The sequence below is a fragment of the Embiotoca jacksoni genome, unplaced genomic scaffold, assembly GCF_022577435.1.
Source record: "Embiotoca jacksoni isolate LCO1_2020_lvr unplaced genomic scaffold, fEmbJac1.0.p SCAF_6, whole genome shotgun sequence".
Lineage (NCBI taxonomy): Eukaryota > Metazoa > Chordata > Actinopteri > Embiotocidae > Embiotoca > Embiotoca jacksoni.
Genome location: NW_027185414.1, coordinates 11,893,200 through 11,920,000, shown reverse-complemented (window position 1 = coordinate 11,920,000; position 26,801 = coordinate 11,893,200). Strand labels below are relative to the sequence as shown.

General features: G+C 39.1%; 1 protein-coding gene across 1 annotated transcript in view; it reads right to left on the bottom strand.

The window, feature by feature from the left end:
• The window catches only part of csmd1a (CUB and Sushi multiple domains 1a), a 389,897-nt gene that overhangs the window by 72,098 nt on the left and 290,998 nt on the right, over positions 1 to 26,801 (bottom strand). The window contains exons 27-36 of the mRNA XM_069173376.1: positions 25,258 to 25,384; positions 24,646 to 24,857; positions 22,089 to 22,280; positions 19,824 to 19,962; positions 15,913 to 16,100; positions 14,013 to 14,207; positions 3,664 to 3,780; positions 3,455 to 3,568; positions 1,509 to 1,604; positions 1,156 to 1,359 (exon numbers count right to left, since the gene is read on the bottom strand). Of these exons, the coding sequence (XP_069029477.1) occupies positions 1,156 to 1,359; positions 1,509 to 1,604; positions 3,455 to 3,568; positions 3,664 to 3,780; positions 14,013 to 14,207; positions 15,913 to 16,100; positions 19,824 to 19,962; positions 22,089 to 22,280; positions 24,646 to 24,857; positions 25,258 to 25,384 (1,584 nt within the window). The remainder of the gene's footprint in view (positions 1 to 1,155; positions 1,360 to 1,508; positions 1,605 to 3,454; positions 3,569 to 3,663; positions 3,781 to 14,012; positions 14,208 to 15,912; positions 16,101 to 19,823; positions 19,963 to 22,088; positions 22,281 to 24,645; positions 24,858 to 25,257; positions 25,385 to 26,801) is intronic.

Below are 26,801 nucleotides of genomic sequence, written 5' to 3'. Positions count from 1 at the left end.
AGCGCTCAGCAGAGTGGTTTCACACAGGCATACATTTAGGTTGTTGAAATTAATGTCAAAATCCCAACTCTCAGTTACTCTCATTAATTAGTACAGGATGATACACAGAAAGGAAGGAATAATTTAGGCCATTTCCCTTCTGCGTTCTCATCTGTATCTGTGTTCTCGTGGACATAAAATGCCATCAGCTCCAGCAAAAGCTCTGTTTCAATCCAAACTGCAATTGTAGCAAAGTATAGATTGAATAACTCGACACCTGCTTCATCAAGGATACTTTGGAAGCTGACTTGGGATAATCAAGTATCTCAGAGTGCATTTCATGCCAACCAGTAGTGATAGTGGACATTTTGAGCCAGGCTCAAAGCTGTTATTTTGTTCCCATGACAGCCATTATGAGACTTTGTTAATTTTTTATATTTTTCCAGTTGAGAAAATAACCTTTTAGATTTCCAATCACCCAGATATCCAATTAATACCTATTAAAATCGACACCGATGTGGACAGAGATCTGAGGATGCACCTGCTGGCCAGTCAGCCAGTCATCTTGGCAGCTTCCAGCCTGGCTCTTAAGATGGTTGGCCGGGCAATTTCCATCAGTCCAACAGTCTTAGCTCTGTAATAGCTCTGGTCATTTATTGTTACTTACTATGTCTCATGTAGCCTTCTGATATATTATGTAATTTCAGCAAGAAGACAGAATTTGGTATCAGAATTGAAATTGTATTTTTTGCTGCTAGCTTGTCCGAAGGCAAAATTAGACTGTGTAAAGTTTGGGGTCTCTACATGTACAGATATCACTGCATTGCAAAAAAAAAAATCGATATAAAAATGAAAATGTACAGATACAGTACAGCAATTTTAGATTTAGTGTTGTTTAAAAAAAAATATGCGTTACAGATTGGATATCTGGCTTCTTTTCTTATTGAATCTTACAGTTAGTTGTAACTTTTTCTTCCAAAACAGTCTCTCGTTGGACTTCTGACTGAAGATTATTTTGTCATAGTAGAGTTAAGTAAAGTTGTGTTGAAGTAATCGCAGTGGTCCAGCAGCAAGAACACAGCTGTTTTCATTGTAAATGGTCTGCCTTTACATTGGAGCTGCAGAAGTTTGTTTATGTGTTACATTCTCAATACATTTCAGCGTCGTCAGCCGTACCTATGCAGGATGGTGTTGTTGCGTTCCACTGTGCGAGGGCACCTGGCACGGCCTGGCACTTGATCGCACTGGATCCTTTTAGTAGATAGCCTGGACTGCACTCGAACCGAACCACAGAGCCCGCTGAGAACTCTGAACCGATTCGCCTGCCATATCGAGGCTCTGGCACTGAACTGCACTGACTGTCGCTGGTCCGAGGCACAGCTTTAATTAAATAATACGAGAAGATGACAGAGACAAAAAAAATAGATAAACATCAGCAGGGAGACTTTGATGTTGAGCTTGAATTGAATAAAAATGATTTTGTATTAGTGAGAAAAAGCGAGATGGAGAGGCAAACATAGTGAAATTACCTTGGTAGACGAAGTGAAAGCCTCTAGCTGACTGGCCACTCTTAGCGTTGAACCGGAGCATGATCTGATTGGAAGTTGCCAGTGGCAATGTCTCACCTGGGACAAACAATTACACACAAACACACACAAACACATAATCATTTCTAAATGAATGTTAATACTAAAAACAGCAGATAACAAGAGCAACAACAACATACAGCTCCATATGGACACACATGTACATACGTAAACATCCATTGACTGCTTCTTTCACAAACACTTACCATACTTTTAACTGTAGCAGTTTACATTCATTACATAGCCCTTAGCAGGGTTTCTCATTCAGTTTTGGCTTGTGCTAAAAACTGGGCCTCACAAGAATGAAAATGCAGGAACAAACACACAAGCCAGCTCACAGGCACATACAAACAGAGATTTATATGCACACGCATACACAGGCAAACAAAGTAACAGTGATCAATGATAAAAAACATGGCCTGGTGTGGCTGACATTTAGAACCATCATTAGCTGCGTCGGGGTGTGTGTGTGCATGCGTTAGTTGGGTTTTCGTGTATGTGTGCTAATATGTTTGTGTGTCAGGATAATCAGTCAGTTTGGTGGAACAATGTGCTACAAAGCTGTTTGCCCCTGTGTGTGTGTGTGTGTGTGTGTGTGTGTGTGTGTGTGTGTGTGTGTGTGTGTGTGTGTGTGTGTGTGTGTGATAGGGTAATGATGCAGGTAACATTATTTTGCAAACCCTGGTGTGCTTCATTCTTTTTTTATCTCAAAAGGGGAAAGTCAAACTTAAATGAACTTTAAGGAGTAAGCCACCCGTTTTACATTATGTAAATTGGCCTTTTTCCTCCGCACTAACTTTGATGGATAGTGGTTGAAGAGGACAAAATTTGCTTTATGTGCAGCTACATTTAGCCAACAAAAAACTGTCACATCTTATGTTGAAATAAGTCTCCTGATCCAGTCAGTTAAAAAAAAAAAAAAAAAAAAAAAGAGCACAGAAACAGCCTAGCTGTAGTGCAAAAATAATCATAAATGTTGTAAGGAACTATCATATCTATTTCCACATGTTTGCATTTTCTCTATTTTGATCGTTTCTTTTTTTTTTTTGATTGATGTAATCCAGCAATGTAGACAATTTTTCTTGTAGTTGCAGTCTTCTCCTTTATCAAACAGCTTAATTTTCCTCCCTCATAATTCTACACGCAAAATACAGAATACACATAACAGTGAAAGTATTTTAAAAACCCTGATTTCTACACAAAGAAACTAAATGTCAAATCTAGTGGGATTTCCCTGCAGCACGCCCCCTGGCCAAGACACACAATAAAGTGAAACTCTGAGGCAATGCAATCACATTTTTGCCTGCAACTATGCTAATCAATATTTCTTCATATTTCATTCGTCCTACTGTGTCACCTACATCAGTTTTGACACATCTTTCAATCTCCATCCATCTTGCTGGTGGCACTGTGTAGTGAGTCAAACTGTTGCCAAGCTGGGATGACTCAAAGTTGGAGGATAAGGAAACCAATGGAGGATTGTGTTTAGAGTATCAGTGCTACTGTATATTGTATGGCCCCTGTGAGACGCTTACCAGTGCTGATATATTCTTGTGAAGATAACGCATAATGGATTTTCACCAAATACATCACTGTCAAATAAATTGTGATAACGACCACTGGTGCTGTGTTCTACAGCCCCCCAGAGCTGCTTTCTTACAGATGATTTCATTATTTTCCTCTTTCAAAGATTAGCTCACGAACACAAATAAAGGAAAACGGGAAAACTTTAGAATTTTACAATTGAATGGCAGCTTTTCAAAGATATAATGTCATGTTAATTCATAGTAAGTGAAAAAAACTATAAAACCAATGTTTATTTGATTACAGAATAATCAAATAGCTCTCCTTCATCTGTGTCTGACACTAGAATTAGTCAACAGACTTACCTGAATGTGACCCAGCCAGGGAGCTGAGCAATCGAGCATTGTCATTGGCTCCATCAAACAGCTCCACTGAGTCATTCATTGCTGTCTGGAAGACGGCAAACTGACCAAACACCACTGAAAACAAAAACAATTATCAGAGAAATATATAAACATATAAATTATCCCTTGATTTTGATTACAACATCCATTGTGACCATTTATGTACTTACCAAACTGTGGGGATACAGTGATGTAATAGGAGCAAGCCTGTCTTGTAGTGTAGTTTAAAGGATAGTTTGGAGACAAAACGACACCTTCAGATCCACCGTACTGTCCTCCACATGGAGCTTTAGGCAGAAAGAGATTATTATTAAGTTTTTCATTTAAAAGTTTTTTTAAACTAAAATTCAAATAATTTACATGTTCAGGACAAAAGCAAATTTCAAAGCCATGTGTTGGGTATTGGTTAAGTGTTTTGTACAATGTCACACAAAGGGTCAGATTAAGAGACCCTTTTGTACCCACTTCAGCACATGTATGTTATTTATCGAACCACCGGCCAACCTGAGTACCCAAATGAGTATCCCTTGTCGTTCAGATGTAGGTGGACTGCTCAGTCCTGACTTGAAGAGTTGGCTCTTTTGTGTTGAGCCATGAGCTTGTGAAGCGGGTGTTTTGTCTCCCCAATGTAAAAATCTGAGCATTCCTCAATGCATTGAACTGTGTAAAAAAAAAAAAAAAATTCTGCTTATGCTAGGGTTTGTTTGTCCTTAGGGTGTTTGATTTTGAACCAGGTGTCATCAATGAATCTAAACCAGTGGCCAGGAGGAATTTCTGTGAAGGATATCAGGGCCCGGCTCTCAAATCCTTCCATACAGCAATTGGCCACACATGTAGAGAAAACCCACACAGAAATCAATATTTACTCTTTGATTCTCACTACCCACTGGAGCACAAGGTGGGGGTTATCAGATACCTACACCAAGGGGCTCAGAACGTGCCCACAAGAACGGAGGGAAAGAAAAAGGAAAATATCAAGAAAATTCCTTAAAGCTGTGATTACCCACACTGGGCCTTAACCAAAACCAGGAAGAGTTACAGAACCGACAGAGAGGACAAGCACAATACATGGAAGAACATTACTATTCCTTATGTTACAGGAAGATCTAAAAACCTAAGGAGGACTTTCAAGAAGCACCTGATCCCTATACACTTCAAGCCCTGTAACACTATGAGATGGAAGCTTGTCCATCCCAAGGACTAAACAACCAGGCAAAGTCAGAGCAATGTAATGTATGGTGTTCAAGGCAGCGAGGAATGCTCAGACCTGTATAAATAGGAAAAAACAACTGCTTTACAAACACACCACACAACACAGGAGAGTCCACTCCTCAGGTCAGGAGTCAGCAGTCCACCTACATCTGAAGGACACAGTACACTCATTTAAGGACAGCAGTTTACATGTTTTGGCCAGGGAATATAGATGGTTTGAAAGAGGAATGAAAGAAACCATCTATGTCAAACTGGAAAGAGCTTCACTAAACAGAGGAGGTGGTTGGTCTGTGACACCACTTATCAGCCATTTACAGTGTGCCCTTGGGATCCCTCCTCAGAAACTAAACACCTATTCACACCATGACTCATGTGATACTAACACCTCACATGATGACCGGGTGAGTCAGCGGTTCACAGGTGAACTCTACGACTCTCAAGGTGTCAATGAGGTTGACACAAGAGGTTTCAACACAAGAGGTTGAAAGCCCACCAGTCAGCTAGACTTAAGAAGCCCTTTGAATGAAACATATTTAGGAACCTCAGGTAACACCAGTTGCTATTGTTCAACACTTAGATAGACCACTAACATGGGTGACTGAGTGTCTTCAAAGACAACACAAACTGCAATGTGCTTTCATGACAGAGTACAAAAGGTTAAAGTTATATGGAGACATGACATGATGGTCGAGTTTAGCTTGTGCTAGGTAAGACCTAGACATGTTCTAGTACTCAGGTGACACATATGAAGGCTCAGGAGGTACAACTGTCACCTAAAGGCTGACCGCTGATCAGCACAGTTTAGATGAATTTGAAAATTGATAACTGTAAATTCTCCGTTAATAGGAAAGTGAGTGTGAGCATTTATCTGTCTAACGTTGTTAGTCCAATGATGGACAAGAATCCTGCTCAGAGGGTACACTGTCTTTCAACCAGTGCATAACGGAAATCCCCCACAACCCTAAATAGAAAGAATATACTGTATATAGAAAGAGGATAGTGACTACTATATACACTGAGTTGGGTCAGTGACATATTGTTGTACTTCAGCATATTGGATTCAAAACAAAGCAATGTCTATGAAGTTTAAGTATTGCCATTCAGCTAATATTTAAGGGTATTCATATAACACTGCAGTAATTTCTAAATCTCCCCAATTTTTCATCACGTGGTCATTTTCATTTGATTTCCAGATGGGCATGATGAACCTAGGTGGAGAATGTGAACGAAACACTTGCCCCTCTCCCTCATTACTATGTTTGAACAAGGTCCTTAACCCCAAGCTGCCCTACTGGAGCTGATCAATGGTCAACACATCAAACTGTGGTTGTTCTGGGCAGCTATCAGGTGTGAATATGTGCAACTGTGAGTATGATCACAGCATTACTGAAAAAGAGAGCTTGGCTCACCTGAATAAAGGTTATAAATAATAAATAATAAATTTAAAAATAAAATAAAAAATACATAATTGACTTATGCATAAAGTCTACAGATATCAGTAAACACTTGGTATCTTCCCTTTAATGCTCTGCCAGGACTTTACTGTAGCCAGCTTTATTTAATGTTTGCTTCCTGAAGTGTGATCAGTTGAACTGACATCAGGTTACTTAAGTGGTGAGATGCTTTTGCTCTGTTTGGCTATAAAATCAGCCCTGCCTGTGTGATCGTTTTCCTGCTGCATTGTCCTAAAATCAGAAAATCAGAAGACTGTAGAACAAGGGTGAGACTGTTCACCAAATATGGATGCCAACATTGTAAAACAAAAGCTAATGGTCAGCAGGTTCACCTCATTGCCATTATTCCACTTGAATCAGTTTATAGGATACAAGGGCAGAATAACAAGAAAACATCAGTGGACTACTGCTAACTTGTGGCCACTGGAATAAGGTAATGTTACAAAAAACAATGTTTTTGGCATTGGCAGTTTCATCCGCTTTGCTGCTTCAGTTATTTAGAGACATCATGCTGCAATGAAGCATTCAGGTTTTAATCGTGTCTTTTTAATTTTTTCCCCAGTGCTGGGAGCACTGCCCATTGCACTCAAAGCTGGCGAGCATATCAATACTCTAATCTGCTATTCGTATGTAGTTTTCAAAAATAATCCAACTGACTACATTTGGCTCAGAAGTTGTTTAGTTTAGCAGAAAATTCATGGTGTCCCCAAATATCAGTTGGACCCTTGTGGCTCCAAGGCTTTGTTATATAATATGAAAGTGTAGTGCTTCGAATGTCTATCTGTGCTAGTGTATTTGTGTATTCGTGTGTATGTTTGTGTACACAATGATATCTGCTAAATATATAGCTGAGTATATAAATAGGCTCTTATCTTATTGCCATCTTGTGTGAAATTTTTTTAATATATTTTAAAACAGAAATTATGTCTTTGATTGACTGATGGCAGACTGCAAACGGCTTAGAAAAAGATCCACACATCCCCTGGCACTTAGAAGCAATAAGTATGATGCAACAGTAGTATTTGGTTGCTATATACAACATGAACAACTTTTCAATTGAGGAAAGTGCTGTAACATAGTGGCATATGTATTTTTTTACAACTGTTCTGCTGCACCCCCTTCAGAGTAATTAGTTCCTCTTGAATCTGGAATCTCCTGTATCAGCGCAGTGCATTTTCAATAAGTCTATTTTTCCATACTACCAATGTACGACCCACAAGAAACAGCAGCTTGATCCATCTTGAACACCCCCAAGAGAGTTACAGACCATACTGCGAACAGTATGTGGGTGTGTGCACATTTATACTGCAGGTTAGGCCAGAAGAGGTCAATGACATTTGTGAAAGTGTCCCTCAATGTTGGAAGGAAAACAACAGCCACAAGCAGACGTGTCATTGTCAACTTCCCCAACACACACAAACACACTCATCGCATATTTTTACTTTAGTCTTTCTTTCCTCACACTATCTGGCCTCTTACTCGTCTCGTCTTGTTTTAGATGCTATAGTGTGTACCTCTGTGCCTCAGTCCCACTGTCCGCCCACAGTATCAGCTGTGATCCCTAACAGACTTTAATTATCATCACCTCTGCTCTCGTTGAAAATGTGAGAGCATGTGGGTGCAAAGGTTGAAAGTGCCGTGTGAAAAATGAGACAGCACTTTGTAAATGAATATGCTGCCAGGGTCAGAGGTCTGTCTTTGGCACGAAGATGTGAGGGTGTGATTTTTATGTGTGGGTTGATGGAATTGAGTGTCGCCCGTGTTTAAAGCACTGTATCAAATTAACCTAAATGTTATGAGCTCCTTCAATGTCTGTTTTTTTTATTCTTTTGGATGATTTGGATGAACATTCCCTTGAGGGTAATTCCCTCGAGCAAAGACTTCAACATTTCAGTCTTGTGGAAATTGTGCATAAAGGACTCCAAAAGTCCACCAGAGAGCCCCCAGGCACTTTTCAATTTCACAGCGGGACAGCCCTGAGCCCTTCAGGACTTAATCTGTAACGTGTCTCTGTCTCTGAGACCACGATTGTGGACATTAAGACTGGGCCCACATTCTTGGCTGAAACTTTTTCAGTAAAAAACGATTTGCATGCCAAGAATAAAAAATACAGCAAAACTTGGTTTCAACATCTTTGCTAGACAGCTGTTGTACTCCCACCCACTCATCCCCCTCCTCCCCACTCCCATCCCACTCTGCTTTTATTCTTGTTTCCTAAAGCATCATAGTAATCACTTTCTTTCTTTCCTCTCCCCCTGATCCTGTACTCTGATATTGATTGATATTTTTTGGATTGATTTTTGTTGTGCTGTTGCATTCAAACCCTCAGGTCTAGAGGTCTTGTCTTGATCTACCCACAATCCCCCAGTGGTGCTGCTCTAGGCTCAGGTGTCAGCCTTATCAAAAGACTTCACACATATGGGCTTTGATCAGCCTCCCCCCCCCTTCTTCTCTCTCTCACACACACGCAAAAATGCAATGCAAGTCACTCTTTTTCTCTCACACATCCACGCGCTTTGATCATTCACACACACATACGCAACACACTTGTAGTCCTTCCTCTCAGTGTTTGCGTCTCATTTGACTTTTCTCTCACAAATATGCAAACACGCCTGCATACATATATATATATGTATACATACACACACACACACACACACACACACACACATACAGCAGGGCTTAAGGTACAGGAAAATATTTCATAAGTGGCCTAAAGTTTTACTGTTGTGTTGTAGTTCCTCCAGGACTTTTTTGAAAACCATAAGCAGAGCCGTTATAGAGACTCCACGTTTTCATTTCAGAGAGAAGATTTATGCCACAACAAAGTCAATAATCACAAACTCTTGAGCGAGCACTACATATACACAACAGAATCCATTTACACCATGAAAAACAATGAGAACAAAACTGCTTGAAGAAGATTTATTTTATTTCACATCACAAAACTGATGCAAAATAGTAAAATAAATGATTGCAATTTATCTATATAAAGGGATTTGGTAGACACAGACAGTGCACGATGAAGAAACTTTCAGACTTGACAACTGCCATTTATAACACATAACTCCCACCATTTTCAAGATTTAGTTTGTCTGTGTCTCAACATGGGTGATTAATATGTAGAAGCAGACAAAGTATTTCTTTCCCCAGGAGCCAGATAGGTCATAATGTTTTACACATAAAAACATGTATTTTGAAAACATTTTCCTCATGAAAAGCTTTTTTCTACTTTTAGTTTGTGAACACAATTTGCAATGTGTTCCCTTCCTCGACTGACAAGAGTCAAGAAGCATGTCCCCGAAACAACAGCAGCAGTGGCAGCAAAAGAAATCCTAAATCTCAGGTGTACCTGAACCAGCCAGTCGGAACAAATACGAGCTGAGTAAAATACACTGAGAAAGGGTGGAATTACCGGTAGCCTACTGGTCTGTATGATATACCTTTCCTGCTACAATACTAATCATACTACAGTACTACAGTACAAAAACGTTAGTCTTACTCACCAACAGAAATACTGTTTCGATTCACTTATCAACTTCACTCATTTCTACATTACCGTCTTTTTTTTTTGTTTATTTGTGGGTAAGTAATGAACAGAATTGGGATCCAATCATAATAAGTTGTACAAATATTTTGGGACTATTAAAATGTAATAAAACAACAAACTAAAAATCTGAAAAATGTATGAAAACTGCACATATATTAAAACTGAATTGTGAGTATGTCCGGACTATTTTGTATTGATGCCACACAATTTACCTCGGTTGTACGTGATGGTTGGGAATGTTCCTTTCATTTTAGCACTGATGTTAACAGGTTAGAGCAGCCTGCTTGAGCCTCACTGCAGTGACACCCTAATTTAGGTTTTCGGTATGAAGCCTATTTTTCATGTGTAAGGAATGAGCTTCTAAGCAAAAATAGACAGTGAAAAGATCTGTTGATTGTCATATTGAAATCATAGTAACAACACTACATAACTTGACACCTTTCAATATAGTTTCAATGTTCAGGCTCAATCTGAATATGTCAAAGACACATGTTATCAAAGGAGAACGTAGAGGCTGTACGTGTACTACAGTCATTGCAGCATGTCAATAAGTTAACAGAACATGAGGTGAAGGGCAACACTTTGCTGCTCTCTCTCTGAATGAGGATGAATAAAACTCATGTGATTGCTTTCTTGTTACAACGTATCACTTTTCAGACTGTGATTATTGATGTTCGTGATCAAAGGCAAACTCAATGTAGAAAGATAGGGCTGGCAGTAGCAGCGCCACAGCAGCAATGCTGGAGGTGTGGAGACATACAGTACGTGCGTGTGAGCCACAACAGTTGAGCAAGGCAAACGTCACACGCTGTGGAAATACTGTATGTGATGATGGAAAGAAAGCATTTTCCCCTGACCTACTGTGACACACAGCGGAAACAATAAAAATCCTCAAAATACACACAAGCAATCTGCGTAGCTATTGGCTGTTGGATCAAGAGGGGAATTTCAGACTGAAGAAAATGATTTCAGTTTGGTCAATTTATAATATAATTGTATAATTAATCCAATGTATGAACGCGATACTAATCATGAAACATGCAGTACACTGTTTAGTATTTAAAAAAAATTGTGCATCAGTGTGTTTGGATGCACAGTGGCAAGATAAGTGTGGGAACCCTTGAGTGCAGGTGGAAAAAGTATTTGAACCCTTTGATTTAATACGTTCAGCAGCGGTAACCTCAAACTGCTTCAGCTCAGCAATATTCTGAAGTTGTCCGGTGTGAACGGTTGTCTTGAGGTCAATCCACGGCATCTCTTCTGGGATAAGGTCTGGGATTTGACTGAGTTACTCCAAAAGGCAGATCTTCTTAGTTTTAAGTCATTCTGTGGTATATTTAGTTTGGAGCCTATCCCAGCTACCTTTGGGTGAAGGCAGGGTACACCCTGACAGGTCACCAGTCCATCACAGGGCCACATAGAGACAGACAGAAACAAAGACCATTCATGCTCTCATTCACAACTAAGGGCAATTTGTAGAACCACCAATTAACCTGAGATACATGTTTTTTGGATGGTGGGAGGAAGCCGGAGCACCCGGAGAGAACCCACGCAGGCGACAACGCTAACCGCTGCACCACTGTGCTGCCCTGGAAAACAAACAATTCTTTAAAAAGGCTTTCAAAGCGCTTTTTGTGCGGTATGGTTCACGTCAACAGATGTTTCTTGTGTACTAACTCCTGAGTCCAACTAGCTTTTGTTAATGTCATTAGTCCAGAAGTTTTCTTTTTCCAACCTTCACTGTGTGGACGTTTTAATAACAATACACTGATTTGTGTGTCATTAAATAACATTGTTTGTCTGAGCATATTTTGTGACATATTTATATATAATTGCAGACAAGTCCAAACCTTATCTCGCCAATATATAAGCATAAATGGCATACTGTATTTTGTGTGTGTCCATGTGTGTGTGTGCACACTGCCTCTAGTCGGCACTCTATAATAGCTGTCTCTCTCTCACTCTCCCTCTCTTGTACACACACACACACACACACACACACACACACACACACACACACACACACACACACACACACACACACACACACACACACACACACAACCCTATCAACAGTCACGGAGAATTCCTTCTTTCTCGCACCAGCTCTTAGTTACCATGGAAACCAATAAAAGAGAGGTTTGAGATGGGAGGTGTTTGTGTGTGTGTGTGTGTGTGTGTGTGTGTGTGTGTGTGTGTGTGTGTGTGTGTGTGTGTGTGTGTGTGTGTGTGTGTGTGTGTGTGTGTGTGTGTGTGTGTGTGTGTGTGTGAGAAAGAGAGAGAGCCAGAGAGAAATGGTGAGAGAAAAATATATAGTAAATCAGACAGACAGAGGAGGTGGGAGGAAGGTAAAGAGAGAGAGAGGCAGAGGATGACAAATAATTTGGATGAGAGAGAGCAGAGTGAGAAGTAGTTACAGAGAAAAGGAAACGGAAGGAGGAGAAGGAGAAACGTGTGAGGGGGATGAAAAAGGGGAAGAGAGGAGAGAGAGGGAGTGTAAGTAGAGATGTATTATTTAAAGAGGTCTCACCCTGTGTAATGAGTTTGGTCTAAAAGCCCCAGGAGCAGCCCAAAGATAGAGAGACAGACAGAGAAACTTCCCTAACTATGTGGTGAGAAAATTCAATGTGCAATAGGAGTCGAGGGAGTAAAAGAGCAAGATTACTGGGAAGGACTGGATTTAGTTAAATTGTTCTGCTTTGACTATGTGAATAGTCCTTATGGTGCAGGTGACGTAAACTTCAGCAGATCTATCCACGCATTTGGATGACTGAAAGGGCAGGAGCAGAACTCAGGACTGTCTTGTTGTGAGGAAACAACTCGTCCAGTGATAAGCAGGGCTAACATTGTTAAAACTAAGGGTCAATCACAAAACAAAACAAAAAGTAAGAATATACATTGAAATTGGTGATATTCAATATATTTTTTCATTTTATATGTTGGCATAGCATCCTTATGTAATAGTATTTTGTCTGAACTCAGTATGATGAATAAATTAAAGTACAATGATGCTTTGTGTTTTAAAAATGTCCATGTATCAATGTTAAAGTGAAAACTTCACTGAACCCATCCAACAAATGCAGCAAGGATATTATTCACCAATCAAATAACTGGCTGGTTAATGGCCAGACCAAATACCCAAATAATCATTATATTCATTAAATGATGTCTAAATGGTTGACTCACTGATGTTTATCTGAGTGGTTGACCAGCCAGACTATCCTGTAAAGTTACTTCACATGCACAGAAACAATGTGTTGATTCATCCCAAATATAAAGCAACATAACTTCAGTAATTTCCTCACAGATGCAGGTCTCCAAATGTTGAACAAAACCAGACTGAAGTTGTTTTCCTTTGACAGGAACTTTCCTGTTCGTGGCTTGATGAGCTCTTTTTTCTTACGGTCTGTTTTTTGTAGCTAGTCTGAGTGCAATTATCCCATCTTTATTCTCCCCCTCCCCTTCACTGTCTCTCAGACATTATTAAACGGAGATTTCAACTGAACCTTTTCAAAGTGTCAGGCAGTATAAGTAAGTGTGATTTGTCCATGTGTGCATTTTAAAATTCCATCCTTGTCGTGCTACCTGCTCTGTGTGCTTGTCTGAATATTTTACCCACATGGCATTAGGTCAGGTCACTGCCTCTTTAGAAATCACACAAACGCACACAGGCAGACAGACAGGCGTGCACGCACACACACACACACACACACACACACGCACATGCACACACACACACACACACACACACACACACACACACACACACACACACACAAACTGATATATACTGTGAATGGCACTTTGGCAGGTGTCACTTCATTGCCTGACTGAGCTGTCAGTCAAATAGACAGTTCAGCCTCCAATCCCTGACTGACTCGGAAAACACACACACACACACACACACACACACACACACACACACACACACACACACACACACACACACACACACACACACAATGTGTGTCTGTCTTGAACCAGTGAGTCTAACATTTAAGCAGGGTTATAAGCAGGTAATAAATCAGTTATCATACAGTAAACTTGCATAGCATTGCTTCATAAATGGTGTTCACAGTAGCACAGCAAGCAATGAGTATGACTTTGAATTTACCATTGTTAAAAAAAAACAAGTCAGGCAGGAAATAAGGGGAGAGAGAGGGAAAGCAAGGTTCCCATTTGGACTGAAACTGAGGACAATGCATCTAAATATTCAGCTTTGGTTACCACATTGCCCTGGAAATTCTGCGTTTTGACAGCAATACCGTGGTAAATCTAGGTTGCATTGCTGTGTGTCTCTTACCTTTACAAGATGGCAGTGATCTGTCCCACACTGGCTTCCCATCATTCCCCATGATACAGGTGATGGTATCCCCGCCCACTGTTGTGTACCCATGGTGGCAGCTGTAGGAGACCTGAGATCCCAGCTTATAGTCATAACCTGTCCGACTCGCGTTCATGATGTTTCCAGGGTCAAAACAGGCCTCTCTTGGTTTCTCTGTGAAGAGTGGAGAGTGTTTGTGTCACTTGACAAAGACAAACTAACTAACCAAACATAAGTGAGCTGTTCTTATTGTTCTGTTACTTATTCATTTGACAAATGCATTAGATGTCATATCACCACCAAGGGCTGCATCATAGCCCCCCATGTGGTGCAGAATGTAAAAATGTTCATGGTGGTATTGATACTGAAAATTATTTTCTCATTTTCATAAGAACTAAGATATATAGTTACAGCCAACAGTCACAACTGCACATTTCTAAATGTTTTAAGTAACCCAATAAAGAACATTTTTAGTTTTTAATATTTTGGTGGTAATTCTGGGCCAACTTTAGTCTCCAGGCTGCTATATGTTGACCTCCAATATAGGTTATATTGAATTTCTCTGTTTGCTTGTAATATGCGTATTTGCCTCCAATGGAAGAGGCAAAAACAAATACGGGTAAAGACGAGTAAAGAGAAAGAAAAAGAAAGCAATAAAGCAATAAAAGATGAGGAGTCAACCATGGTCAAAAACTGTCTTGGATCTTTATGACTTGGCATTGGGCCAACTTGTTTGCTTTTCCGTGATCGACAATAAGAGTGAGATATTGGGTCTGACAGAGGGAAACAGCCCGGGAGCAAGAGAGAGAGAGAGGTGGAGGGAAAGATAGAAGTGAAACAGGGAGATGATTAAGGCTGTATTTTAATTAGAGAGATGGCAGAGAAAATGTAGTGAGTAATGACAAAAGTATAGAGGTGTGAGGTAGTGTGAGGAGACAGACACGGAGATAAGGATATCATCTTTTTTTTAATTAGAGATAAATGGGGTGAGAGGAACAAGAGTAAAAAGAGTTTATAAAATTTGACAGTGCAGATCTAGTCACTAGTCAGTCGAACAACTAAGTTCCACATCGACTATTGCTGTTAAATCACCCCCAGTCACGCAACGTCTGTAAAACCAGGATAAGTCACATTCTGTGGAAGTAAACAACTCATGGACTGACATGGAACAGCATGCCCTTTCAGCTGAGAAGGACTTCTGATGTAAGGGGGAAATTAATAGGAGTAGGCAGATTAAAATATTATCCAGTCTGCACATCAGGTGCTCCTGTATTGACATTTTAATCATTACACTTAACAAACATATAATTTAGTGACAATGATTGTTTAGTATCTTAGTGTACAGAAACTTGCGAATACTAGTAGAATATAATATATAGAAGTATATTTTATTTGCTAGACACATAAAACAGAATTGATTAGTTCTGACAAACAATCCCAGCTAATATTCTTCATCTGTGTGTCAAGATCGTACTTATTATTAGTTTTCAGCTTAATTAAGCCTTTATACAGTGCAATGTTGAAGTTAATTATCAAAATTTTCACCATGTACTACGAACACTACAAATACTCCACTACTACTACTAATACCACAATTACTACTAGTATACCATCATGCACTACAGTAACTCCAGCTGCTGCTATACTACTATGACTACCACTGCTATATTACGCACTTTCATCAGTAACACTCATGTTGTACTTCTGTAACTGTAGGCTACTACAACCACCATTACCTTTTATATTTGTATTATCATAGCCAGTCAATAGTCTGCAGTTCATTTTGGTCAATATATTTGAAGAATTTCAGTACCTTAAATGTGACCTTGTGGTAAAATACAAACGTACATTCGAAGCCAAAGTTTTCAGTTTTAATTACCTCGATATTCGATGGCGAACCCAGACATGCCCAGTGAGGCATCAGATCTGAATGCCAGGAAGAGACTGTTACCACTGCTCTCTATCCGCTCTGGGGCCTGGTTGCCTTGGAGACTTGCTAATAGCGGCCCATTAGAGTCTTCACCCTCATAGATGTGCAGGAAGTCGTAACTTGGCTCCATGTTGAAACTGGGATACAAAAACAAAACAGAGAAACTTTGATTTAGGAGTTGAGTAAAATGGATGTAATTTGTTTGTAGCGTGTGTGTGTGTGTGTGTGTGTGTGTGTGTGTGTGTGTGTGTGTGTGTGTGTGTGTTTGTATGTGCTCAAAATCTCCAAACAATCCAGTGGTACATATTGAATTTAAATACCTGCTTAAATAAATGACTGTCAATTAGTTTGTGCTTTTGCTCTTTTAATCTTCTGCTAATCTTCTCACATTCATTTTGACATGCTTGACATATTTCCTGGATGTGTTTAAAAAAAACTGTGAATGCTTGTTGTTCTTCTTAAATTTAAGACAGAAAGTTCTTATGAGAAACATAATTTTACTGATTTTAGAAAAATAAGAATATGTAAGCTGCTGAAAAAGCAGTCATACAGTACGGTGTCCTCTTAATATTCATCCTGTTGTCTCATTTTGAGACTGTATGACATCATATGTTTTGATTTTTATATCCTACGCATGCCCGTGCATGCGATTTTGTGTAAATCTCATGCAGACATTTGCCCTGATTTTTTTCAACCTGCTGCCTAAACCTGCAGAGGCTACTGATGCATGCGCCTTTAAAGTTCAGTGGGTTTACTTTGACAGCTTCTCCTCATCTCTCTATACATACAGCATGTGAAGACATCTGGTCCTCATGACAGGAAACTGATGAGTACATATATACACATTTATACACCTATTTGTATGTTTGCTTTCATTGTGTGCATAGCTCACTCTCCAACCTGTCTGGTAAAACCATGCTGCTCAGTGGTTGGTTGGAAGTTGTACGACTTAACAATGTGTGTTTGTGTGTTCTTTTCAAGCAAAGAAAGATAAAGAGGAATAGACAAAGAGTGAGAAGTACTGTATCAATACTGATAAAGAAGCAGAAAAGAATTTGAGCACTAGAGCTGTTATAGTGCAACATTTGTATTATATCACCAAATACTCTAACAGCTGTGCATTCAGGCCGCAGGCATGTACATAAGATAATAGACAGTTGTGCAGAAAGCAGAGACAGTTTTTAGTGATAATGCACTGTACAACGTAGCAACATGTTAACATGTTTGATAGGTTTTTAGGTTAAAATACAAAAGCACTCTGCGGGAAACCTGATAGAGCAGGCTGAGATTATGATCCTGCCTTATTTAATTTTAAGGCAGGAAATGCCATATTATCTGGTATATTAAAGGGATTCTTCTCTCATGTCTCTTTTCTCTGGTTCACTCCCTCTATCACCTTTTCCTTAACTTCAAGACACAAAAAGACCATCAGACATTTCTGAGTTTTGGAAAAAGAGCAGTGAAATTTCATTTGACTCACAATGATTTTTGTTTTTTGGAAATGACTTTTGTAATGAATAAATTTGTAATAATTACAAAAGTGAAAATAAGGGCAAAGAATGTTCAAGTTTAAACTATGTGTTTTTATCTAGAGAAGAATGGGCTTAACTGCACCTAAGCCATGCTAATACCTTATGATCCATACTAATACCTTTTTTCCCTAGTGATACATTCTTGGTCTGAATGCTAACGCAACTAAATGTCATGAAAATAACAAAGATCACTACAAATAAATGGGACGGCACCATTGTCTCTCATGCCAGAAAAATAAAACAGGAGTTTATTAATACTTAAGCTGTTTAGGCAAATTTAGAGCAAACTTGACAAAGTATATTTTAGTTTGTTAAGTACTAAATTACAAATTTTTAAATATACTGTAGTGCTGCAAAACTCTCAGCACTGTAAGTGCAAGAATGCAACTGTACATTTATAGATGATAGGGTGTCACTTTGGGTTATTTTACAAATTAAATAACATGTGTCGGCAGGTACCTTTAGCACAACAATAAAACAAGGGTCACTTGGATGTGGATGCCCAAATGATGATATCAAACAATACATGATTGATCCAGAAAGCCTGATCCAGAGTCATTAGTAATTGGGTCAAAACAAAGTCTATTTGAGCTGAATTTAAAAGACACAATTAGCAAGTTAAAATAATGACAAAGAAATTATACACAATATTCACAAAACAACCAATATCAATATAAGTTAATTACATGTCAAAGAAAACTGTATCAGTCTTACAACAGAAGGGAATTATCTCTCCAGCTAAAAAACATCAAGCCAAAATTGGGTCATTTTTTCTCCTTTGGCAATCTGGAGAAAGTCCACTTTGCTTTTATCTCCTTTGGTACATTTGAAGCTCCATTCTTCTCTTTTGCTTTCGTCATGAGCCCCTAACCACTGTGACTTGTAAAATATTCACCACTGAGCCACAATGAGGACTCAAAGTGTAAATAAAAAATGTCCTATTACCAAAAAACAAAACACGGAAATGGTCAGAAATCCTCTTTAATCACACATAAATTGTATATTCCAGTTCAAGACAAGAATCTAAAAACATCTTATGTTAACGAGAATAAGTGCAAAATGTTTTTTGTTTTTTTTACATACAGTCAATAACTTTCTGCATAAATATATTCACTTTTCAATAATTTCACAATGACCAACAAATTAAAAACGAACTAGAATTAGCACCTCGCCACTGGGAGCCTCTGAGAACTTCACAAGTTGCAGTTTACATCCATGTTCAGACTCATATAATACGTTGTATACAGTATGTAGTGAAGACTTTGAAAGAATTTACTAAAAGTTGTTTAAGTGTATATATTTTTGTCTATCAGTTAATCCTTGAGTCCAAGTGAACATTTGGGCCAAAATTGAACAAATTCCCATAATGTGTTCCTGAGGTGTCGCTTTCACAAGAATGGGAAGGACAACCTGAAAACATGATTTCTATGTCTATGACTGTCGCCTTCGCAGAGGCATAAAAACAACTAAATCAACAATTTATGCAGGGAAAGACCCAGACCATCGAGAAAAAAAACTACGGTAGATTTTTAAAGAGATCATTTCACCACAAACTAATCATCACACTTCTCAAATCATGTTAGATGTGTATTTTAAGTAGCCTTTTAGGCAAATGTAATGCCTATGTTTTCCCCACAGAGATTGGTTTATAAGTTACCTTGTTGATTCTTAACAGCATGACTGCAAAGACAGCACCATGAACTGATATAAAACAAGAATTACTAACTATTTTTTTAAGAGTAATACTTATCTATTTATTTAGCATAATCAAACATTTGATATGATAGCTTTAGTTTCATACAGTACACAGTACTTTAACATGGTGCCATCGTGGCAGTGATACATTGTGTTTTCTAGCCTGAGTGCAACATTTTAAATTAACACTGAATCATCATAAATTTACGAGTTTACTTTGATTTCCATGTGGACACCTCGTAAGTATTCCACCAAAATAACATGGGCCACCTTTCATACTAAAAATAAAGTGAAAAAGCCCCAGGTATATGGATGTATAAAGGCATAAAGCTATTTGAGAGTGAAACAGATTGGTTTAAACTTAAAAATATGTATGTGAATTATTTATAATTTTTCAGGGAAACTAAAAAAAAAAAAAATCGAATAATTCTTAAAATGTATATGCTTATTTTGACTTAATTTACAGTGTGAAAAAAAAAATCTTCACCCATTAAATAAAAATGTCAGTGTGTTCCTACAGCTGCAGCTAAGCACCACTTGTAGTTTAAAGCTGATAAACATACATGTTAGAAAAAAGGCAGGAGGTCACATATTTGTAGATAAAGCACGATGCTTTAAATCTCGGTGGCCTACCTTTTGAAGATGAGGGCAATGACAAAGTCAGGGTTGACTCTGATTCTCCAGTCGCACTCTTTCCCCGGGGGGTAAGGCTGAGGGTAGTTGGGAGACAAAATCACTCCAGAAGGACCGCTGACGTTAGCCCCGCATGTTGCTGGAGACAGACAAACAGTGAGGGGAAGAGAGATGAGAAAGATGATTACACAGCATTAGGCTCGGGGTTATTTGGACAGAGAATTACCCCTGATCGACCACTCATATTACCCCCACAGGTAGGCAGGGTGGAAGTGAGTTAGCTAGTAATGGGAAGCATGGCAGAGGTTGGTTAGAAGGGGGAGAATTACTCCCAGTGGACCACTGATATTACCTCCACAGGTGGTTGCAGAGGGTGAAAGAGCAAAAGAGACAGAGAGAGCCTGTGAGATTTAGTTACAGAGTGTAGGGCTGGGGGTACTTAAGAGAGAAAATCACCCCTAGCAGTCCTGTTATCCCACAACTAGCCAGAGAGCAGGAGAGAGATATTGGCAGCAGAGACAGGAAGATGCATTCAAGCAGCAATTTGGTGACGTGAAGGAAGACTATGAAACATGGAGAGGTGTCTTGGGGGTGGCAGGTGGGTGTGAATGGATGATCAACAGTGAAATAGAGGTAAACAAAGGCATTAACAGTTGCAAATCACTGAGACAGAAACACACTTGTACACTAGAGTATTGTGTATAGAGTTGGGTCGTGTTTCATCTTGGGAGTTTTTAAACACCAGGGATTCACCACTTGAGGTTAAAGTGCAGGAGAGGGAAGCACGCACTAAGCTAAGCAAAAATTGAGGGCGCTTTAAGCCCTACATTTTATCTATAGTCGCACAAAACGTGGGGTCACTGACCAAGAGTCAAAGACAATATCGGGAACAAAGCATAATGTGTTTCATGTCTATGGTTACAAGGTAAACTCTGGTCTCTGCAACTGTGCTGGAGGACTTCCATGTATTGCTAGCTGATAAAGAGACAGAGAAGGCAACAGAAAATGGAGGCTGTGGCATCTAATGGTGCGGAAAATGTCTACAGTCCCACGTTGCAAGCTGGAGGGTGGTCAACATTGACATAGAGCTTACTTGCTGCAGAAATTTTCACCGGCTTGCGCACATTGTTTACATCCCACCTTCAGCTGACGTCATACCTCACACGGGTCCTCCAATGATTCAAAAAGCAGCAATTCAGGACCTGTATGTTAATCTCTGTTGATTTTCCTCATTCATCTACACTGACTAACTTGACATGTCATATTGTGTGCATGCCAGATCTGAACTATATTTTGAACCCCAATAAAAGGATATTGTTCAGCATCAACTTACTATCAGCTGGAAAGTATGTGCAGAGCAATCTGTAAGTGTACTACAGGCTTATTTTTGGCTAAGTTTTGGGGATTTGAAGGTTGTGTGGTGAGGAAACCGAAGAGCTCTCCCTACATTATTGATTGTATCTTCTGTTGCAATGACTGCTATTCCTGCATTTTCTGATTCAACAGAATAAGCCAGGTTCCAGGGCTTCAAGTCACTTCCTTCATTTAGTGAGGAAGTCAAGTGTGTCAGAGGGAGCTGAGGAGGAAAATGAAGGCAGGAAACACACCTGAAAGTGGGAGAGTGAAAAACAAACTGCAGCACAATGGTGAGAATGAAGTGTGGAGTGGAGCTCATTGGGCCAGAAGCAGCAGGTGGGTGCAATGGTGGTGATAATGGAGAAGAAAAGCTAACAAGCTCTGAGTTTTGTGACAGGAAACCCAATCACAGCTTGCTCCATCTTTCGGCGATGACACAAATCTAACCTTCCTTCCACCTTCTTCCCCTGACCACATACTTCACCATCCCAGTTCCGCCTCCTGCACTACTTGTCCATCACAGCCACATAGGTGAGAACAGAATTAAATTACTTAAAGTTTCTCCTGAGTCACGCGAACAGGGCTCAATGTTTATTCAACCTACAGAATCTTCAACACTGGTTCAATTCTCTTTGATCTTAAATGCCATGCTGCCAGTGTGGAAAATCATCTTTTATATTTATTATTTTGCTGTACAATGATCAAATTTAGGAGAATTGTGGGTTTATTCTGTAGAGCAAATAATGAACAACTGGCAGTATCTAAAAATTGTAACATCTGTTACTTGATCACATTTAGTCCTCATTTTTTAGCACGCAGTATCTCATAAAAAACTCACAGGGTCTCACTCATCAGTGGTGGGAATTAATTCAACTTGTAGTTTGGCAGTCAGCGACACTGTACACCTACCTATACATGTTGGAGGGTCAGGTTGCCAGTAGAATCTATTATCCATCTGGACACATGTGATGGTGTCTTGGCCTTGCAGCTGGTAGCCCGGGTCACACTGGAACGTCATACTGTCACCAGGCTCCTTACTGTCTCCATATCGAGAACCATTTACAGGGATGCCTGGGTCGTTGCAGGTCGTTGCTGTTGTGGCTGGGGAGTGCGAAAATGAAAGACAGACAAATATTGATATGCTGTTGGTATAGCGAAAGAGGAACTGAGCTAAATGCTGCCATTAACAGTACTGGCCAGGGCAAACACAGATGTAAAGAGATACCAGTCCAGTATCAAGACACAGAGCGGTCCATCACACTAGTCCTAATGGGGCATACTGTCATCATACTGACAGTGACTAACACAATTATTCTATTTAATATTAAAAGAAATGGTGGTAACTGGAGATACATGTAAAAACTCACACTCAACCTGACTCTATGGTTGATCCCTGTTTTTTTCTTCTTTTTTTTTTTTCTTTTTTTATTGTTGGATCTCCCTTCAGGCTAAGCCGTGTGCTTGGTAGTGATAGTTAGAGTTAAGCTTCTTAAAGTGCTTGTTTCACAACAATCAGCTTTAAGGTACAGAGGTTTCAGGTTGTAGGGGCACTAGTGCACTAGTTTATATTGTAGTGCTTTGATCAAATCAATCAGTGTTAAAACATGCCAAGGATATTGTGTGAAATAACCAATACTATAATTACTAATAATCTAAATACTGCATCATTTATGTACAAATGTGTATTGTATAATGTCCATTTATTTACGTATTTTCTCCAGGGCTGTCTATGGGGAGTAATATGTCATGTTTAAGGTAGTCCTATCTGCCATTGACATCAATGGGGTTCTTAAGGGATCACACAATTAATCGTGGAGGTGGAGACATGAAAGCAAAAAAAATAAACACTTTTGCTTTTCCAAAATTCAATTTTAAAGTTGGGAACAACTGATTTATGTCATCTGCCAGAGAATAGACAGGGCAGCATTTGCCACTGCTTGAAACCTCATTATAGAGTAAACTCAACAATCAGTCATGAAGTGTCAGATTCAGTGAAAATTAGAGATCACATCTTGGACAAAATAATACTGGAACATGTTTGCATTGAAACTGGCCTTATGAATTACATTTAAACTGAGTTTATAAATGATCTTTTGCAAAAATATTCCAGTGTATGGCCAAACATAGGATTATAACATAGTGTTATAACATATTTTCAGTGTTTATTCCATCTGGTCAAAGAACAGAGAAAAGACAGATGTCAAAACGAGAGAAGTTTGAAGTTATATCACTCCTAAACAACACTTGTTCAATAAATCCCCAAACCTTGCTTAAAATAAATTAGTTTGGTGGTAAATACCATTTTCTATGCTTTAGTAAATCAGCATGAAGGTAAATATAAGGAGTCATTACCATAGTAATGGAATAACAGTGATTTGATTAGCATGTTAGTGAGTGCAAATATTTATTGTTGTAAATATGGGCAGAGTGGGGAAAAATACTAAATATGCAGAAAAAAAAGAAAAAGAAAGAATTGGATGTAAATATTTATGACTGAAAATCTCCATGTCTCAAAAAATATTCTGACAGTTAGGTGTGTTGGAGAGTGTGCATGCAGATTTATATGAACCACAATGCAATGGAGAATTGTGTAGGTAGTAAATGTGACCAAGCACGATAATGTGTGTCTATGTGTGTTTGTGGATGAGTAGATGTGAACAAGCAGTTGTAAAGGTAAGGTGTTCTGAACTTTCTGTTATACCAGAATCTATCTTTTCTTACTAAGTGTTCCTCTGACAGATTTGGGTGCTATGGCAGAGACTTAATAGGAGGAAGCGAACACATTTCTGGATCCAGTGACTCAAATAGCAAAAGGCCATCTGTGTATCCAAAGGGCACAACTATTGTGCAGGTTGCCTTTGGAGCTACTGCAGCAGCAAAAGTTTGCATTCATTGAACAGAATGGACCAAAAACCACCCCAAAACATCAAAATGAATGAATACCTCTTTGTTCTTTATCTATAAAATCTTTAATAGCAAATGCAGAACAACTATGTTTCAAAGACATATTTCACTCTGCTGTTAACTAACCTGAGATGAAACAGTGCTCACTGTTTTCTCTCCTGCGTGATACGAGCAACATGGAGCCACAATTCTCTGGAGGTCTCTTTCAGTGCTTAGTTAGCCTGGGTCCCAAGGTGAGATATTAACATGAATCATTTGATTCTTTGGCTAAAGGTTTTTCAGAAATCCTGTTAAATGTAGCGTTAATGCTGGATTAATGATCGTATAGCCCATATAAATGAGGTTTATATAATAACTACGAAACTATATGTGTGATGACTGCTGAGTTTTTTAATTAGCTAATATAATTGCTAATTCAGTAATTGGTTTTTCTTCATAAATGGATCTGGGGGATAAAGTAGGGCAGACCACCCAACATTTTTTAGTTGTTTTTAAGAAGTCAGAGTTTCCTCTACCATGAATTAAACTTTAATGATTCTGATTATGATATAAAGGTACTTACTCGAGAACTGTATAGAAAATCCTTGCTTGCTGATGAAATAATCAGAGTCAAACTGCAGTGTGAGTATGTTGAAAGTCGAATGGATATCTTCAGGTAAGGCTGGGCCGGACCATTCTTTCAACAGGATCCCACCATCTGACGGCCCAGATGGACCATCCCAAACTCTCAGAATATCGTGGCCGATCTCAGTGTCGAAGACGATGAAGTGGAGGCTGAACAAACACAAAAATACAGCAGTTTCACCAAAAGGCATGTCAACAAAAATAAAATGAAGAACAGCTGAGAACAGACAGACTGGCAAGTGTGCGCGTGCACACACATGAATGTCAGCAGTAGCCACAATGTGTTGAGAAACACAATGGTGGCATAATGACTAATGTGTTGTACTCCCCAACACAGCAGTGGCTTTGACAGTAAACATTTATCTCTCATTAGTGAATATATTACCACCTGACAGTCTGATAAGTTTTTACCTCTATAGACTAGAGTGGAGGCTGTTGTCACATGGGAACTCATTTCTTTTGTGTTATTTATTCACAAATGTCTTTTAATTTAGAGCAAAAATATTCCAGATAACTCACTTAAGTGTTTACCCAACTGCTTCATAATTACCTGATAGTTTTGCCTGTATCGGCCTCTATAGTCCAGGTACAGTGGAGGTTGTTGTCATATGGAGCAGGATATCCCGGAGACAGAATCCGTCCAGACACTGCTCCAGTTATGTGACCTCCACACTCCGCTACAAGGACAGGGGACAACAGGATTATCATCATTTCCCCCACTCGTTTCATTTAGTTACTAGTACTGACGATTTAAGTACTGCATATCCAGTCAGAAATAGATACCCATATTTCTATATTAACAAAATTAAGAAAACATACATACAAAGCTACTACACACTGATAAGATGAAACACAGAAGGAACGTCAGGGCATTTAACAAAGCAAGGATTGCAGGCAAACCTATGCAGCCTATTGTGGGATTACTGCAGGGTTACTGTCACTACATATGCAGTTGCCATCTCTTCCAGCCATGAAATCCACCCTTCTCAAAAACAATGACCTTTTAAATAGATTAGAGAATTTGAGTCACTGAATTTTAATAGGGTGACCAAAAAAAGAAAATAAATCCGATAGACAAACTCTGATTTACCTACGTTGCCATGCTGAAACTAAAACCCTGACGGCCCTGTTAATTTGTACATGATGTATTCATGTTTATACTTTTTACAGTGTCTCTCATAATTAGAGGTGTTCACTCAGTTATTCAGAAAGAAACCTGATCTGTGACCTCAGTTCGATGGGTCTGAAAATATAATCTGGTCTTTAGTTTTACTGCCACAGCTCTCGGCCTATGTGTCAATATGTCTAATATCTGAGTGGATCTGAAATCATAGTTGCAAAGAAAATGTTTTAGGATTTATCAATTTTCCAAATGCCATTAATTGACCATTAGTTTTTGGAATTGGATCGGCAGGTATTAGAAAATTATTATCTGTCTATTCACCAGTGCAGATAGTACCCTATTAATGTGGCATTGTAAACTTGCCATGGTGTCATTTTAAATGTAACACGCACTCGCTGGATCATTTCATCGACAACTAAAGAGAGAAATGTCTGCACCTCTTCAATTGATCTCGGCATGGTTTTGCAGGTTGCCAATAGTCTAGTAGTCCAGTGGAAAAAAATGTTTTAAGTCACTGTAATGTAGTAGCTTTGCTATTAAACAATGCCATGTTTTTGCAGGATGTCCTTTGTCACGCATGCTATGATGCAGTGATTGTGACTGTTTGATGTTTTCACATCACTTTTTACTATCAGCTCAGCTCACTTGGAACCTGGATAGAGGTGATACCAAAAATACTACATGGTATTCAAAATCCATAAAACTGAGTAGAGTAGAGCCAAACTGAGCCAGCACCATGCATGTCCATGTCTCGACAGATCAACATTCTTTGTACCATATTTTCTTGTCTTCTTTCCAGCCCGATTAACATTTCAGTTCATCTCTATAAGAGGCGGCCTCTCTACTTTTCTGTAAATTACACTGAGGTGTGAAGGTTGAGTTAAATGAGAATCAGTTAAGAAATGCTTGAATCATTAAATCAACCTTGAATTATCCAAGCTCTTGCTTCAAGGTTGGTGAGTAACTTTGAT